The sequence below is a fragment of the Rhinoraja longicauda genome, chromosome 16 (assembly GCF_053455715.1).
Source record: "Rhinoraja longicauda isolate Sanriku21f chromosome 16, sRhiLon1.1, whole genome shotgun sequence".
Lineage (NCBI taxonomy): Eukaryota > Metazoa > Chordata > Chondrichthyes > Rajiformes > Arhynchobatidae > Rhinoraja > Rhinoraja longicauda.
Window position 1 is genome coordinate 27,659,852 of NC_135968.1, and position 16,991 is coordinate 27,676,842.

Consider the following 16,991-nt stretch of genomic DNA (forward strand, 5'->3'; position numbering starts at 1 on the left):
TTAATTGCTATTTCTATCTGAATCATGTCACCCCAGTATTAATTTTTACACATGAATATCTGTAGAGCATGGTTTACAACAGAAAACTCCAAATTTTGCCCATTATCAAACAATCATACATAATATAACTGTGGCTTCAATTGTTTTTCTGGAGAGAAGGAATGGGTGAAATTTCGGGTCGAGACCCTCCTTCAGACCCCGAAACGTCATCCATTCCTTCTCTCCAGAGGTGCTGCCTGTCCCACTGAGTTACTCCAGCTTTTAGTGTCTATCTTTGGTTTAAACCAGCATCTGCAGTTCCTTCTTACACATTATGACCAAATAACATCCAGTGTCAAGAGCTATGAAAAAGAACATCCACAGCCTTAATAATGGCTTTCATTATGGGTGCACCTTTCTCCAAGTGTTGATTTCACCTTAGTTGAGGATATTAATGCCATGGAAAAGGTTTGTTAACAAGCAATGCAAATTAATGCTTCTCATTTGTAAATTGCCCCTTGATGAACATCTTCGCACATGACAAAGCCAGAAACCTCTGCAAACCTTCACTTGTTCCTCTCATGGCTGTTCATCAGCAAGTTTAAAGGTACAGAAATACAAAATTATAATTATTATTTAGAACAAGCAAACTTAATATTTGAAAACTATATCTGTTAAATGCTGATTTGTAAATCTCTGCAGTTATATTTAATGCGATAAAAAGTTTATAAAGCATTGGTCAACTCCTTGGAAGTGTGGTACAAACTCATTAAATAATTAAGACTTACCTTGAGTACACAAGAAAATGCACATGCGAAATAGGAAGGCTCGAACCATCACGGCAGAACTGAAAACAGAAGTATAAATGATTCGAATTCAATGCTTTGACAAGAATAAATGAAAGATTCCCCAACTACTTTTTAAAAGAACTAACAACTGAAGTATATAGTTTACCGTTATATGGTGTTCTCAATGTGTGCAGGTTTACTTCACAGAAAATGTAATAACTCAAAATGTAGATTAATTTTTTTTTTAGATTTAGATTTAGGGATACAGCGCGGAGACAGGGCCTTCGGCCCACCCGGTCCGCGCCGCCCAGCGATCCCCGCACATTAACACCATCCTACACCCTAGGGACAATTTAAAAAAAAACATTTGCCCAGCCAATTAACCTACATACCTGCACGTCTTTGGAGTGTGGGAGGAAACCGAAGATCTCGGAGAAAACCCACGCAGGTCACGGGGAGAACGTACAAACTCCGTACAGACGGCGCCCGTAGTCAGGATCGAACCTGAGTCTCCGGTGCTGCATTCGCTGTAAGGCAACAACTCTACCGCTGCGCCACCGTGCCGCCCATTGATATTTAGGCAACAGCCAATTTTAGCACAACAAAGTTCCATAAAATCTAAATGGATTTAATAACCAATTAATGTGCTTTTGTGTTGTTGGTAGAGAGATAAAGGTTGCTCATGATAGCTGCCTACAATGGTTTTGTCACTCTTGCTAAAGGATCTTTTGTGTTCAGCGGGACAAGTGGTTGCAGTTTAGTCCAGATGCCACACCTTCCCCAATGGAGCAGCTTTCTCTCAGTGCTGCATTGATGCATTAATCTAGATTAGCTACTGAAAGCAGAGACTAACCACAGATTTGACTCAGAAGCAAGAATGTTTCCAATTGTTCTGTGCAGGCACAGCACTCACATTAAATGAATTAAACGTACGACTCGTGTTTAGGAAGGAACTGCAGATGTTGGTTTCAACCGAAGATAGACAGAGAATGCTGGAGTAACTCAGCGGGACAGGCAGCATCTCTGGAGAGAAGGAATGGGTGACGTTTCGGGTCGAGATCCTTCTTCAGCTCCAAAACGTTCATCTTCTTACCAGAGACACTGCCTGTCCCGTTGAGTTACTCCAGTTTTTGTGTCTATCTTCGGTATGACTCATGTTTACTATTATTAGAATGTCAGTGTCAATGTTTCCAAGGTTCTGCCTAATAATAAGAGTCCATTTCTTTACCTGAATCATAGGAATCATAGGAATCATAGGAATAACCATAAGGAGCTAACTTCATTACTTAACATAATAAAAAGTGGCAAGGTTTCAAGTAACATCCTGTTACATATGGGATTTATTCACAAAATGCTGGAGTAACTCAGCAGGTCAGGCAGTATCTCAGGAGAGAAGGAATTGGTGACGTTTCGGGTCGAGACCCTTCTTCAGACTGATGTCAGGGGGGGCGGGACAAAGGAAGGATATAGGTGGAGACAGGAAGACAGTGGGAGATCTGGGGAGGGGAAGAGAGGGACAGAGGAACCATCTAAAGTTGGAGAAGTCAATGTTCATACCACTGGGCTGCAAGCTGCCCAGGCAAAATATGAGGTGCTGTTCCTCCAATTTCCGGTGGGCCTCACTATGGCACTGGAGGAGGCCCATGACAGAAAGGTCAGACTGGGAATGGTGGTTGAAGTGCTCAGCCACCGGGAGATCAGATTGGTTAAGGCGGACTGAGCGCAGGTGTTGAGCGAAGCGATCGCCGAGCCTGCATTTGGTTTAGCCGATGTAAAGAAGTTGACATCTAGAGCAGCGGATGCAATGGATGAGATCCTGAGATGCTGCCTGACCTGCTGAGTTACTCCAGCATTTTGTGAATAAATACCTTCGATTTGTACCAGCATCTGCAGTTATTTTCTTACACTACCTGTTACATATGGGATGTTTCTCATGTTTTAAAACGAAGGTTCAGTATTGCTCTTTCCAACTGATTTTCAAATGACTCACTCACGTATCTGTATATTTTCAAATGAGCATACCATTAAATGAGTCTAGAATGTTATTCTTTATGGATAGTTTGGTAAGAATTGGGAAATAACTTCAAATGTTAGACTCCTATACTATAGCTGCCTTCAACACAATTATTCCATACAACCTCATCTCATATGGTCATAAGGTAATCTCTAAACTCCTGGACTTAAGAATCAGCCTCCCCGCCCCCCCCCCCCCCCCCCCCCCCCTTGCCACAAGATCCTTGCCTATCTAACCCACAGATCCCATCTGATGAGGATAGGTGACAACACCACCGCTACAATAAGGATGTGTTCTCAGTCCCCAACTATACTCCCTATACATGCACAATGATACGGTCAAATTTGGACCTCATTCCAGTTGCATGTTTGCAGATGACACAACAATGGTGTGCCGAATCATGAACAATGATGAGACGGAGTATAGGAAGGAGATAGAAAACTTAGTAATATGGTATCAGGACAGTAACCTCTCCCTCAATATCAGCAAGACAAAGGAGCACGTTATTGACTTCAGGAAGCATGGCGGTGTACATGCCCCAATCTGCATTAATGGTGTGGAAAAGGACATAAAGTGCTGGAGTAATTTAGCAGGTCAGGCAGCATCTCTGAAAAACATGTGTTTGTGATGTTTTGGGTTGAGACCCTTCTTCAGATAGTGCAGAAGTGGAAATTGTTGAGTGCTTCAGATTCCTTGGCATTAATATCACCTACAATCTGTTGTGGACCAACCACCTTGATGCGACAGCCAAGAGGGTTCACCAACGCCTCTACTTCCCGAGGAGACTAAGGAAATTCTCCAGGGACTCTTCCAAAGTTCTACAGATGCACCATAGCATACATACTGTTGGGTTGCATCACAGCATGGTTTGGGATCAGCTTGGCCCAAGATTGCAAGAAATCATAGAGCTGTAGATGTAATCTAATCTATCATACAGACCAGAATTAATCTAAACCGAGGCAGGATGATACCTTAAAACCAGTAATCCTCACTGCTTCCCAACTGTACTTCTTATTTGCAATGGTATCAATGTAATTTCTTCTGAGATTATTTAATAACATTATAAAATTTACACAAATATCTAATCAGAGAGCCTTTTCAAAGTGGCGATTGGTTTCTATTAATAGTGTTAGGTAGAATAGCTCTTTGGTTTCTTATGAAAATAATTGAAATAACTAGGAATAACTTGAGGACCAGAGGACATAGGTTTAAGGTTGTGAATCAGAGGTGAATGGGGGTGGAAAGGATTTAATAGGAACCTGAGGGGTAACTTTTTTTACACAAAAGGTGGTGGGCGTATGGAACGAGCTGCTGGGGAGGTAGTTGAGGCAGGGACTATCGCAATGTTTAAGAAAAATGTAGACAGGTACATGGATAGGATAGGTTTAGAGGGAATATGGGCCAAATGAAGGCGGGTGGAACCAGTATAGATGGGGGGGGGGGGGGGGGGTTCCTAGATGTTGTGTAGTGTAGATGTTGGGCAAGTTGGGCTGAAGGGTCTATTTCCACGCCCCCCAGTTGATTTTGTGAATTATAACATTCAACTTTAGTCTTTAAACATTGAACATTACTTCGCCTATTTAATTTGATCATTCCGCATCAGAGAGCAACAGATTGTCTGCTGTAAATCTCAATTGTACAACTTCGATATCTGGCCACCGAAGATTTTGCAATCGGCAATTTGCACGCTGCCTCTTGTAAATGTTTGTTCTCACGCAGACCAAACGTGCGTAGGTTATTAATGAAATAATTTGAAACCTTAACCTGCATTCTGGACAACAGGCGGATTAGTTGGAATCCCCAAATAATAGTTCGGATTTTTCTTCTGATTTCCCTGCGGAATTCTTGCACGGGAACCCTTCTCTCGGCACCTTCGAATCGGATGGGGTATTCTTTCCGGCCCAGTGCAACTAATTGTATCCCCTGGGCTCCGATCAAAGGTGTGGTGGTGGGTTTGAAACCAGCTTTTGTGCAGGTTTCGGTCAGTTGGAACATGCCTAGCGTCCTCAAAAACTGGCCAGCTAAAAGCTAGCGCAGTGTCGAGGGATTAAGAAAACTCTTGCGTTAAACCTATTTCAGAAAGAGACACAGATTGGGTGGCATTTCGAAGCACGTTCAAAACCCGCAGTTGCCACTTCTCACTGATTTACACAAGGGTGTTTCAGGCTGGAGGGTCAACCGATCGACATTTAATCGTCGTTCAACTGTTGATTTCTTCCAAACCTTTTTGCTCGAGCTCAATCGCTGCCTCTCGAACAGAATTCCTGTCTGATAGTTTGGAGTTGTTGAAATAGCACCTGCCACACATCAGACTGAGGTTGTCTTGCCGCTGTTTCTCCTTGCCAGTATTTGTCGTAGAGTTCACATTTGCAGCTGAATGTATCTCTCAGGCTTGTTCTTCGTTGCAGGATAGAACAAATTAAACATATATCTGAAATTTAATATGTCCTTATAAGGAAGTGGGCTAGACTGCTTCTTGGAGTAAATCCAAACCTCAACACGGAGCGAAATATTGCCCGGATCCGGTCTATTCACAAGATTGGATTTCATTAGCGCCATTGATCCACTGAACTGTAAAATTGCTATCAAAGGCTGACCAGCTGAGTTACTCCAGCACGTTGTGTCTTTTTTTTCCCATTCTGAGTTCGGATGCTTAAATGTATGAGCAATTCGACTAGGTTAACTAAATGTGTTATTAACTTCCGCATTTACTTTTTGGCAAATGTTTATATTATCTCGCAGTGGGTGAAATGCACTTTACTCGGTACAATATTCCCATTAGAATCACACAACTAGATTTCTTCTGTATTAGCGGCGACGGGCATATTTGTTTGCTTGATCAAACGAGACTGGGAGTAATCGATTATTTACAACCGAACCTCAATACAAAATGATTGTGTGAACACAATACTTCCAGGGACATGGTAAAGACATAAATAAAGCAAGCATGCTGTATTGGCCTTAAGCAAAAACATACTGTTAATGTTATTTTAATTTACACTGTCAATTACTTAGATTAAAAATAGTTCACTCACCATTTGATCACTGCTGCTTGCAGTCTGAAATCGCTCTGTTGGTTTGGAGAATGCAGAGCGAACTGGGAGCGAATCTTATTTTCGCTTCCGGATGCCGTGCAGTGCGCTGGTTAAAAAATAAGTCAGTGTCAACTTTCATGTGTGCAGTCTGACGACGCTGTGATTTATTGGATTTCCTCGCCATTCACCTGCTCGTTACCTAATCCAAAGCCTTTGCTTTGGGAATCTAGTAACATATTTTTGTCGAAAAAAGGAACTGCATATGCTATTTAATACACAGAAGGATATAGAGTACTGGATTAACTCAGCGGGTCAGGGAGCATCTATGGAGAACACGGATAGGTGCCGTTTTAGCCCCGAAGAAGGGTCTCGACCCGAAACGTCACCTGCCAATGTTCTCCAGAGATGCTGCCTGACCCGCTCAGTTACTCCAGCACTTTGTGTGCTTAACGTATTGTTGTTGTTGTTGTTGTTGTTGTAATTTGCTTAGATTTCATTTCCGTGGCTCGAAATACCCAGATAAAAAATGATCAGCCAATATATTTCACAGCCCATTTAGAAAAACAACTCTGACTAGAAACTTTTCGCCGTAGCGTTATTTTTTTAATCTCTTTTGTAGCTGTGAGAGATGGGGTAAATTGCCCGATATTTCATTGCATGGGTCGGACAGGCCAGTGGAAGAATTTCCCAAGGACAAGTATTGATCCAGGATTCCTGTTAGAAGTCAAGGATGGGAGAAAAAAAGAACCTGGATCTAACGATACGATTCTTTTTTTACTGGTTCCGACCACTCAAGTTGACCCTAGCAAGTGGAACCACGAGATGCTGCAGATGCTGGAATATTGAGGAAAACGTGAAGTGCTGGAGGATCTCAATTGGACAGGCAGCAGAAGGGAATGCACGGACAACGTTCGGATCGGGACCTATCTCCGGACTCAAGAGTTCCTCAACCACTTTGTTTTTGTCTCTCCAAGTGTTTGCAGGATCTTGTTACCAATCTCAAAGTCTGGCAATGTTTCCCTATTCTCCATTAACAGTAACAAAACAAAACAAAAAAAACAGATTATTCAGTCATTATCACGATGTTCTTTGTGGAAGTTTGTTTTGCGAATTTCCCACGCCACCACTGTGATCACGTTGCTAAAAGTACTGTGTTGGAAAGAACTGCAGACACTGGTTTATGCCGAAGATAGACATAAAGTGATGGAGCAACTCGGCGGATCAAGCAGCAGCTTTGGAGAAAGAAACAGATGACCTTTCGGGTCAGAATCTGAATAAGGTTGCCTGACCCCCTGAGTTGCTACAGCACTTTGCGTCCATCTTCCCAAAGGTACTTATGGATTGTAAAGGACTGCGACTTTTCGAGACCACTGTGAATGTTTCATATATCGTATATACTTTCCTTTAAAAGATGCTCAAGAACCGTCCAATGTACAATGACATCGAGTGAGAGAGCTGTAATCTAACTGGCAGCTATGTTTTAAGAACCTAACGCGTGAAGCTGCTAAATATACAAAATAACGGAGCAACTCAGCGGGTCAGGCAGCATCTCCGGAGAGACGGAATGGGTGACGTTTCGGGTCGAGACCGAACACCTTGGAGGCTTTGTAGTGTCGGAGCATTTGATTTTTTTTTCAGTGGGCTGCAGTTCCAAAATGTACCAACGCGTGGCAGCTGTACACAAGCATACTCCTGTGCATAAGAAAAACCGTTCGAGAATCTACTCAGCATTGCTTTCTCAATGCATATTTTTAGAAGTACAGGACACGTTTTTAAAACTGTAAACACAAAAGTTGCAACCCCATTTTCCCCAAAGAATATCACACCAGTCAGCCGACTTCAAAGTTGTGCATGCATTGCAACTTCTTGGTTCATTGATCGCCTGCGACGGTCAGATCACCCATGATATTTATTCTACAGCGAACGCGTGATGCGGTCGGCCAAACCCCAACCTACAGAACACGAAGTGCTCGAGTACTCAGCGGGTCAGGCAGCATCTCTGGAGAACATGGATATATGACGTTTCGAGTCGCCATCCTTCTTCAGACAGATTGTAAAGGCGGTGGGGGAGAGAAAGCTGGAAGAGAGGAGATGGCGGACAAAGGCCAGAGATGAAGACAGAAGGTGTGAGGCAAAGGGATTGAAGAGTTGCGACTTGGAAAGCTAAAGAAAGGAATGTGGGGAATGGGTGCTGGACCAAACGGGACAGAGGTAAGCAGGGAAAGGAGAGATTGTGGGAAGGGTGGGGGTTGTAAGTAACCTAAAATTGAAGAATTAAATTTTCATACCGTTGGGTTGTAAGTTACCCAAACAGAATATGAGGCTTTGTTACTCCAGTTTTGGGAGTTATTGCTCGTCTATCGAAAGACACAACCAATCCATCCCGGTTGTACTTACTACAGAATTTCCTTCTGGTTGTGTTGCAAATTCCTGGGCTTTAAACATTGATCATTATACCTGTCACTTAAACTCAACCTTTCTACATACTAGCAAAACAAAACAATTGAAGGAAGACAGCAGGGCAGACAGCACCCGCTGAGGGGGAGGGGGGGGTCAGATAATACTTGTTCGGGTGCGATATATCAAGTAACTCTCTTATTATGAAGAGTTCATGTAGATGATTTCTGCAGAGTGAATCCACACCGATGAGCCAAAACATTATGACCACTGACAGGTGAAGTGAATAACATTGATTATCTTGTTACAATGGCACCTATCAAGGGGTGGGATATATTCGGCAGCAAGTGAAGTCAGTTCTTGAAGTTGATGTGTTGGATGCAGGAGAAATGGGCAGGAGTAAAGATCTGAGCGACTTTGACAAGGGCCAAATTGTTACAGTCAGACAACTGGATCAGAGCATCTCTGAAACGGCAAGGCTCGTGGGGTGCTCCCGGTCAGCAGTGGTGAGTACCTACCGACAGATCTGAGGAGGGACTAACCACAAACCGGCGACAGGGTGTTGGGCACCCAAGGCTCATCAATGCGCGAGGACACGAAGGCTATCCCGTCTGGTCTGAACCAACAGAAAGTCTACTGTTGTGTGTGGCACAAGTCAGAACATTTTAATGGTGGTCACAGTGCATCGCATCCTGCTGCATATGGGGTTGCGTCGCCACAGACCGGTCAGAGTGCCCATGATGACCCCTGTCCACTGTCAAAAATGCCTATATTGGGCACGTGAGCGTCGGAACTGGACCTTGGAGCAGTGGAAGGTCGCCTGGTCCGATGAGTCCTGTTTTCTTTTAGACCACGTGGATGGCTGTGTACGTGTGCGCCGTTTACCTGGGGAAGTGATGGCAGTATGCACGGTGGGAAGATGACAAGCCGGTGGAGGGAGTGTGATGCTCTGGGCAATGTTCTACTGGGTCTGGCCATTCATGTGGGCGTCAATTTGACATGTGTCACCTACCTAAACATCGTTGCAGACCAGGTACACCCCTGATGGCAGTGGCCTCTTTCAGCAGGATAATGCGCCCTGCCACACTGCGCTCATTGTTCGGGAATGGTTTGAGGAACATGATGAAGTGTTCACGGTGTTGCCCTGCCCTACAAATTCTCCAGATCTCAATCCGATTGAGCATCTGTGGATGTACTGGATTGACAAGTCCAATCCACGGCAACTCCACCTCACAACTTACATGACTTGCAGGATCTGCTGCAAATGTTTTGGTGCCAGATACCACAGGACACCTTCAGGGGTCTTGTAGAGTCCATGCCTCGGCGGGTCGGCGCTGTTTTGGCGTCACACGGAGGACCAACAGCATATTAGGCAGGTGGTCATAATGTTTTGGCTCATCAGTGTATATTGCATGATGGTTGGAACACATTTTTAATTTTCTGGTCTGGTAATCAGCTCAATAATTTTCTCCCCTACCAAAAACTTTATTTATTGGTTATTAATTAAACATGAATTACATACATGGGGACTATAGGCCAGTGAACCTTACATCTGTAAAAGTTACTGGAGAGGATCCTGAGGGATGATATTGTCATAAGTAAAAATAGTATTAGGCCAATCGGCCCATCATGTCTATTCCACCATTCAATTATGACCATTCGCTCTCCCTAACCCCATTCTCCTGCCTCCCCCTAACCTCTGACACCTGTACTAATCAAATATTTATCCCTGCCTTAATATATAAACATAACACAAAAAGTAAGGAAATTTATGTTTGGTAGATTATTTCTTTGTTGTAACAATGCTTCTTGGCAATAAATCTTATACCGTTGGAAAGCCTGTTTATTTCCCTTTTAAATGGTGCCACATTTGTAAGGAACATGCATTTGTGGGATGAGCAGCAGAGCTGAGTATGTGGGTTGCGCCCATGAAAAATCTGCCAAATCTTCTCTGCCAATGCCAAACAGCTTATTCTGCCATTGACTCTTGTTCGGTGTTGTTTGGGGGATTGGATGATTGAAGTCTGAAGAAACAAGACATATTGGCAATTTAACAATTTATTCATTTAATAAACAGGAGCCTCAGTAGCGTGTGGAAGAACCATACACAGCCACAACAGCCTGGCACCTCCTCCTCATGCTGGTCACCAGCCTGGTCACACACTGTTGTGGGATGGCATCCCATTCTTCAACCAGCATTTGTCGCAAGTCAGCCAACGTGGTTGTGTTGGTCACTCTGGCACGAACAGCACGCCCAACCTGATCCCACAAGTGTTTAATGGGGTTGAGGTCAGGACTGCTGGCAGGCCATTCCATCCTCTCCACTCCCAAATTCTGGAGGTAGTCTCTGAGAAACCATGCTCTGTGGGGGCGAGCATTGTCATCTTGGAGGATAGAGTTCGGTCCCAGACTGTGGAGATATGGGATTGCCACTGGTTGCAGAATCTCATCTCGATATCTCTCTGCATTGAGATTGCCTCCAATGATGACAAGCCTCGTTTTTCCAGTGAGGGAGATGCCGCCCCACATCATCACACTGCCTCCACCAAAAGATGTTACTCTATCGGTGCAGCAATCAGCATAGCGTTCTCCACGTCTTCTCCACACTTTGACCCTATGATCCAACTGCCGTAGGCAGAATCTGGACTCATCGCTGAACATAACATTCCTCCACATGTTCAGGTTCCAGTGCACGTGTTGCCGACACCAGCGCAAACGGGCCTGACGGTGAAGGGCAGTCATGGCAGGCCTCCTGGCAGCCCTATGAGACCGGGAGATCGGCTGTGTGCAGTCTGTTCCGAATTGTCTGGGCAGAGAGCAGTCGGCTATATCGTCCTGCAAACCTTGACTGCAAATCTGTAGAAGACAGCCTACGGTTCCTAAGTGCTGACAGGGTGAGGAAACGGTCTTCTTCGGGTGTCGTCTTCTTGGGACGCCCACTTCGTGGCCTGTCTCTGACATCCCCCGTTATATGGAACTTGGCCTTCACTTTGGAGATGGTACTAGGGCTCACTCCAAATAATGCCGCAACTTGGTTTTGCGGAACACCAGCTTGAAGTTGCCCTATCGCACAGGCCCTATCCAGATTAGTCAAACGTGGCATGCCGATTCTTGGAGCAGACACCTACTGACCAATGTAGCAGGGCCCATGCTCACAGATGCTGCCAATCAGGCACCAGATTGTCAGCACCTGGGGGTACCAGAAGCTCAAAACAAGAGTCAATAGCAACAGCAGAATAAGCTGTTTGGCATTGGCAGAGAAGATTTGGCAAATTTTTCATGGGCGCTACCCATATACTCAGCTCTGCTGCTCATCCCACAAATGCATGTTCCTTAGAAATGTGGCACCAATTAAATAGGAACTCGATGAGCAACTTTCTCCACCCAGGGGGTGGTAAGAAATGGAAGGGGCTGCCAGAGGTAGCTGAGACAGATACAACAGCATTTAAAAGATATTTGGACATGAATAGGAAAGGTTTAGAGGGATACAGGCCAAATGCAGGCACGTAGTGTAGATAGGGCAGCTTGGACTATTTGGGCTGAAGGCTCTGTTTCCATGCCTAATGACTTTATATGCCTAGTGTGTTGGCCTTAATTGTGAACGTACATGAGTGACGTGCACCAATGTTGATGTAGTCAATTTGAGAATGTATAAATTATAATTCATTTAAAAAATCCAATCATGGCCTGTACCATAAGTAAAAATGTTTGAGTGGACAAGAATGAAAAATGACAACGTGAAGGCTTGTGATTTTTTTAATTTAAATCATGTAGTTACTTTTAGCTTCATCACAAAATTCTATAGTAATGCAAGTTCAATAAATTGAACAAAGAAATGTGCAGAGAAAAAAAAATTACAATCGTGAGAAAATGCACTGATCTACATACAAACTCATACATCAAGTTCTGAAAAAAGTTAAATTCTTGATTCTTTATGCTCTGAAAATTACACATATTGGAAATTTTGCTTTTTAAACATTTTTGGCAGATGAGTTTCAAAGTCGTAAACCTGTTAACTTTAATACTCATTAGTAAAGGGTTATTTTGCCACTATTTTAAATTTGATTTTTCGTGAAAATATCGTGAAAAGAATCAGAATTACATTCGAGATTGAAGGCTGCAGCAATACTAATCATCAAAACACAACACTCGGATCAAACTTCGCCCGCAACTGCCAAAAAAGCTTATGGTACTGAAACTGATTCCTTCCATTGGAACATTTGTTCAAACTAACCACAGTTTGGAGTACGCGAACATTGAAAGAGTGAATCCTTGCCATGAATTTACACTAAAAGTGATTCTATTTCAGCATGTTTCAACAAGAAACAAATGTTTTGACTGTAATGATCAGGGAAATACTGACTTGAGATACTTTGCATTGGGCACTTTGCACAGCCCAAAGCTCAATCAAAACAAAAGCCAGTGGCCCTTCTTCCCTTTTGCTACTGCAGTCCAAATTTAGTACAAAGATTAGAATGTGGTTTTAAGTTCATCTGAGCAGAGCCAGAACTATACAAAGTCACTTTACACCAAAGATCCTAGTGGAAAGAGATGGACCACTCCGTTGAAATCGCCTATACTGAAGTGTAGTACGCAAAGGAGCGTACTCCGTTTTTGAGAAGTCCACCATTTTCGTAGGCAAAATCCGCTGTTCGCTATGCCTCCCGCAGTGTAATCAGTGTTTTGGGGGAACAGTATGTGTGATGATACCATTAAAATGCAGAATATATCTCATCTATCAATTCACAGATTTTTGTTATTTTTCTTTTAAAATGTTTCTGCAAGTTTCTGCCTAATAAAATGGCGCCATGACGTACTACAGTTTTTAGGGTCGAGTGGTCTATCTTGTTCCTCTAGTATCTTTGCTTTACACACAAAACCTGAAAGCAAGTGACTGGGCTGTGCTCAATTTACATTCTGGTAGCTCTAGTGAAAATTTATAGTTATCCACTCAAAGCTTGCACTTGGTGACAAATTTATCAATGCAAATTATTTTAGTCACAAAGAGCATGCCAGATTCTTTCATGCAATCTCACAATGAAACGTAGCCCTCAAATATCAAGAGACTATTTCAGTTCAAAATATTTTGCAGCTTATGTATAAGCAGAAATTGGGGATACAATCATAAGTGGAGCGAAAGCTTTTCTTTTTAATGCCATTGCATAATCAGAAGCTTTGAGAGCTAACTTTATGTAAATACCAAGAAAGAATGGTATCGATGTCAGCAGTGGTGACTCAAAAAGTACTCTTCTGGCTCAGTCACAATGACTTGCTTGAATGCTGCCAGCTACCAATCTGATTTTTAACCAAACAATAATGTGATAGATAATCCAATTATTATTTCAGTTACTAACATTTTATTTTGGTATCTTTCAAACGTGTCCTTTTTAAAAATAAAACACAAAAATAGAGTTGCTATTTCTTATGGATAGAGGTGACATTTGTCATCAAGAAGAAAGCACTGGATTCTTCAACACGGTATATTGTACAAAGTTTTTAGAAGCACTTTTAAAATTAAAATGACTTTGGCAGCCTTCAATATTGTTATTGTTATTTTAATAATTGATGGCCCTATGTAGCCAGCGATCTGCAATTCTACACACCAATTTATGGAGAACCACTGAGAAGTTCAATGTGATTAACTAAACTAAATTGTTCCAAATTCACAATGCAGCAGACAATGTGACGTATTAGCAAAGAAAATTATAGTAAATACAGCATTTTTTGCTGTAGTTACAAATATGGCAATATAACTCATTTCATTTTTATTTTCATTTCCCCCCTTTTGGTCCGTCCTTCCTTTTTATTTTTATTATTGGTCTTATAGCGCCATGACCAATAAGGTAATTCTTACTGGAAATTGGCAATATGAGTAAATTCAGAGAAGAACCTTACCAAAAGGACATTCATTGGGCAACATGAATGCTGAGAAAGTTGTGCTACCTTTATCTTTCTCACCAATGATAGGAAAATAACAATGCTAGGATCTGTCTGGACTATGGTGCAGAATTGCAAGATTCACAAGCAGAAGCAGGTTCCAGAAGAAAATTGAATAGTATTTCAAGAAAAACACAGATGAATAAGTTTGTTTGGCTCACATGAAAAACAACCATGTAGATAAAGCATATAATGTTGTTAGCATTTGCAAAATCAAATCTTTGTTCATGTTGAAATGTGGTTTGAATCTTAACTAGTGTGATGGGCAGATTTTAACAATAGAGATCAAAACAAAGTGTCAGTTTAGCTCAATACCATCACTGTTGTAAATCATAGTTTCAGATCATCATGACCATATTCAAGCAGATATCAGATATGAAATTTGTACTGAATTTGTACTGAACAACATGGCATAGCAAGTAGATGTGCTGCTTTCCAGCTCCAAATACTTGGGTTCGATCCTGACCTCGGGTACTGTGTTGAAAGACTGGAGCGACTAGGCTTGTATACACTGGAATTTAGAAGGATGAGAGGAGATCTTATCGAAACATATAAGATTATTAAGGGGTTGGACACGTTAGAGGCAGGAAACATGTTCCCAATGTTGGGGGAGTCCAGAACAAGGGGCCACAGTTTAAGAATAAGGGGTAGGCCATTTAGAACTGAGATGAGGAAAGACTTTTTCAGTCAGAGAGTTGTGAATCTGTGGAATTCTCTGCCTCAGAAGGCAGTGGAGGCCAATTCTCTGAATGCATTCAAGAGAGAGCTAGATAGAGCTCCTAAGGATAGCGGAGTCAGGGGGTATGGGGAGAAGGCAGGAACGGGGTACTGATTGAGAATGATCAGTCATGATCACATTGAATGGCGGTGCTGGCTCGAAGGGCCGAATGGCCTCCTCCTGCACCCATTGTCTATTGTGTGGAGTTTGCATGTTCTATCATGAACTCTCACATCTCAAAGATGTGCAGATTGGTAGGTTAATTAGCCATTGTAAATTGTCCCTAGTGTATAGGTAAGGGGTAAAATGTGTGTGTGTGGGGGGGGGGGGGGGGGAAGAGTTGAAGGGAATGTGGGAGAATAACATAGAGAAAAATATTTGCTGGGGGAGTGGGATTGCTCCATGAGTTGACATAGATAATGGGCTGAAACAGCCTCTTTTGTCATGGATTTAACAATGGGCATGAATGACTATAGCATTCAATTGAGGCTGACACTGCGGTGCAGCATTGTCAACATCACTGTCAAAACAGATCAATAACACTATAACAGTAACTACACTTTGAGTATTACATTGGCTGTAAAGCACTTTGGTACACCCTCTGGTTGTGAAACGCAATATTTAATTGCAATTTTTTTTGTATGACTTAATTTACTTTGAGAGATACCAAATGTGCACTGCACCAACAATAATGATGCTGCCAATACTCATCATGCCATCTGTAACATGAATGGTGTGCTTCATAAGATAACCAAGTTAAGCATATTCATCTGAGGAAGATAACCAGAGGTCACCGTATCAAATGTTATGAAAAGGTGGTAACTTTATAGATTTTTCCATAAAGATAATAGACCATGAAGGTATTATTTTTGGCAGGATACTTTTTTTTCTCCGAATAATCTTGTAAACACTTTGTGCTGGAGTAATTCAGTGGATTGGGCAGCAACTGTGGAAAATGTGGACAGGACACATCTTTCCGGAGATGCTGCCTGACTCTGAGCTATTGCAGCACTGTGTTCTACTCAAGATTCCAGCATCTGCTGCTCCTTGTGTCTCTGATAAATACTTTAATCCTTCCTCAGACAGACGGAGTAGCTTCCTATTATCTTCACATTAGCTTTTCTTTCATAACAATCCTTCAGTTTTTAAATGAGCATAATAAACATTAGATTCAAAGCAAATCACACAAAGTAAAATTAATATTGCCTCTCCTGATTTTCTTCTGTACTTGGAAAAAGAGAAAAAAAGTTTGTTCTTTCAAAGAAAAATGCAGATTTATCTTCAATTTTCTTAATATCACTTAATCGTTCCATTATTTTTGTTCATTAGCATTGCAAGTTGTTGCTTGATTTCTTCCACCTACAATTAAAAATCATTATGGTTCCAGAATGTTAAAAATGACAACTATTGTAAACAACCATTGGTACAAATTTAATTTAACCAAATTATGCACATAATTTATAGGTAGCTGGAACAGTATCATTTGCATTTCATCTCTATATTCACACACACACAATTAAAAGTCCACCCTTAACTTCCCAAATAACTGCCTTAGCTACAGAAACAATTGCTCATTTCTGTTTGCAAGCCAAGATTATTCAATGCATCACTGCAGAGAAAAATAAAGAGCTGCATTTACAAGGCTTCACAGTGTAAAGAGGGACCTATTTTATTGATATTTTAAGATGATTCCAAGACTAAAAGGTCACAATGAAAATAACTTGCCTCAGACAAGCAAATGTTTTAATAAATGGCCATAGATCATGACAACACTACAACAACATGGTCAGAGGCAGAGTTCAGGAGAATGGGCAAATCATGTTTGGTGACAATTAGGTACAAATTAGGTACATAAAAGCAATCCTCCACTCATTACATTTTCATGAAGAAATTACCATGGCAAGTAAGTTTGTTTCCTTAGTCCTATAAATTAACATTGCTCTCCAAATAATATTGACTTTCTTAATTCTTAATCATGTAACCTGCATATCTCCATCTAATTGGCTAACGTGGTAAATGTTGAAGTATTCTCCCTTTCATTGCTGTGTGCGAAATAAAGTAGCAATTGCTGATTAAACAAATGAGGTGGAGTTAAGACTAGGAGAATGTGGCAGCACTTCCAG

General features: G+C 41.9%; 1 protein-coding gene and 1 long non-coding RNA gene across 2 annotated transcripts in view; one reads left to right on the forward strand and one right to left on the reverse strand.

Moving 5' to 3' along the window:
- The window catches only part of vwa2 (von Willebrand factor A domain containing 2), a 50,271-nt gene extending 44,068 nt beyond the window's left edge, over nucleotides 1-6,203 (reverse strand). Inside the window, exons 1-2 of the mRNA XM_078413462.1 lie at nucleotides 5,817-6,203; nucleotides 768-826 (exon numbers count right to left, since the gene is read on the reverse strand). Of these exons, the coding sequence (XP_078269588.1) occupies nucleotides 768-816 (49 nt within the window). The 5' untranslated portion in view covers nucleotides 817-826; nucleotides 5,817-6,203. The remainder of the gene's footprint in view (nucleotides 1-767; nucleotides 827-5,816) is intronic.
- Nucleotides 6,204-7,850: 1,647 nt separating this feature from the next.
- The window catches only part of LOC144600942 (uncharacterized), a 52,126-nt gene continuing 42,985 nt past the window's right edge, over nucleotides 7,851-16,991 (forward strand). Inside the window, exon 1 of the long non-coding RNA XR_013548204.1 lies at nucleotides 7,851-8,027. This is a non-coding gene — a long non-coding RNA (uncharacterized LOC144600942). The remainder of the gene's footprint in view (nucleotides 8,028-16,991) is intronic.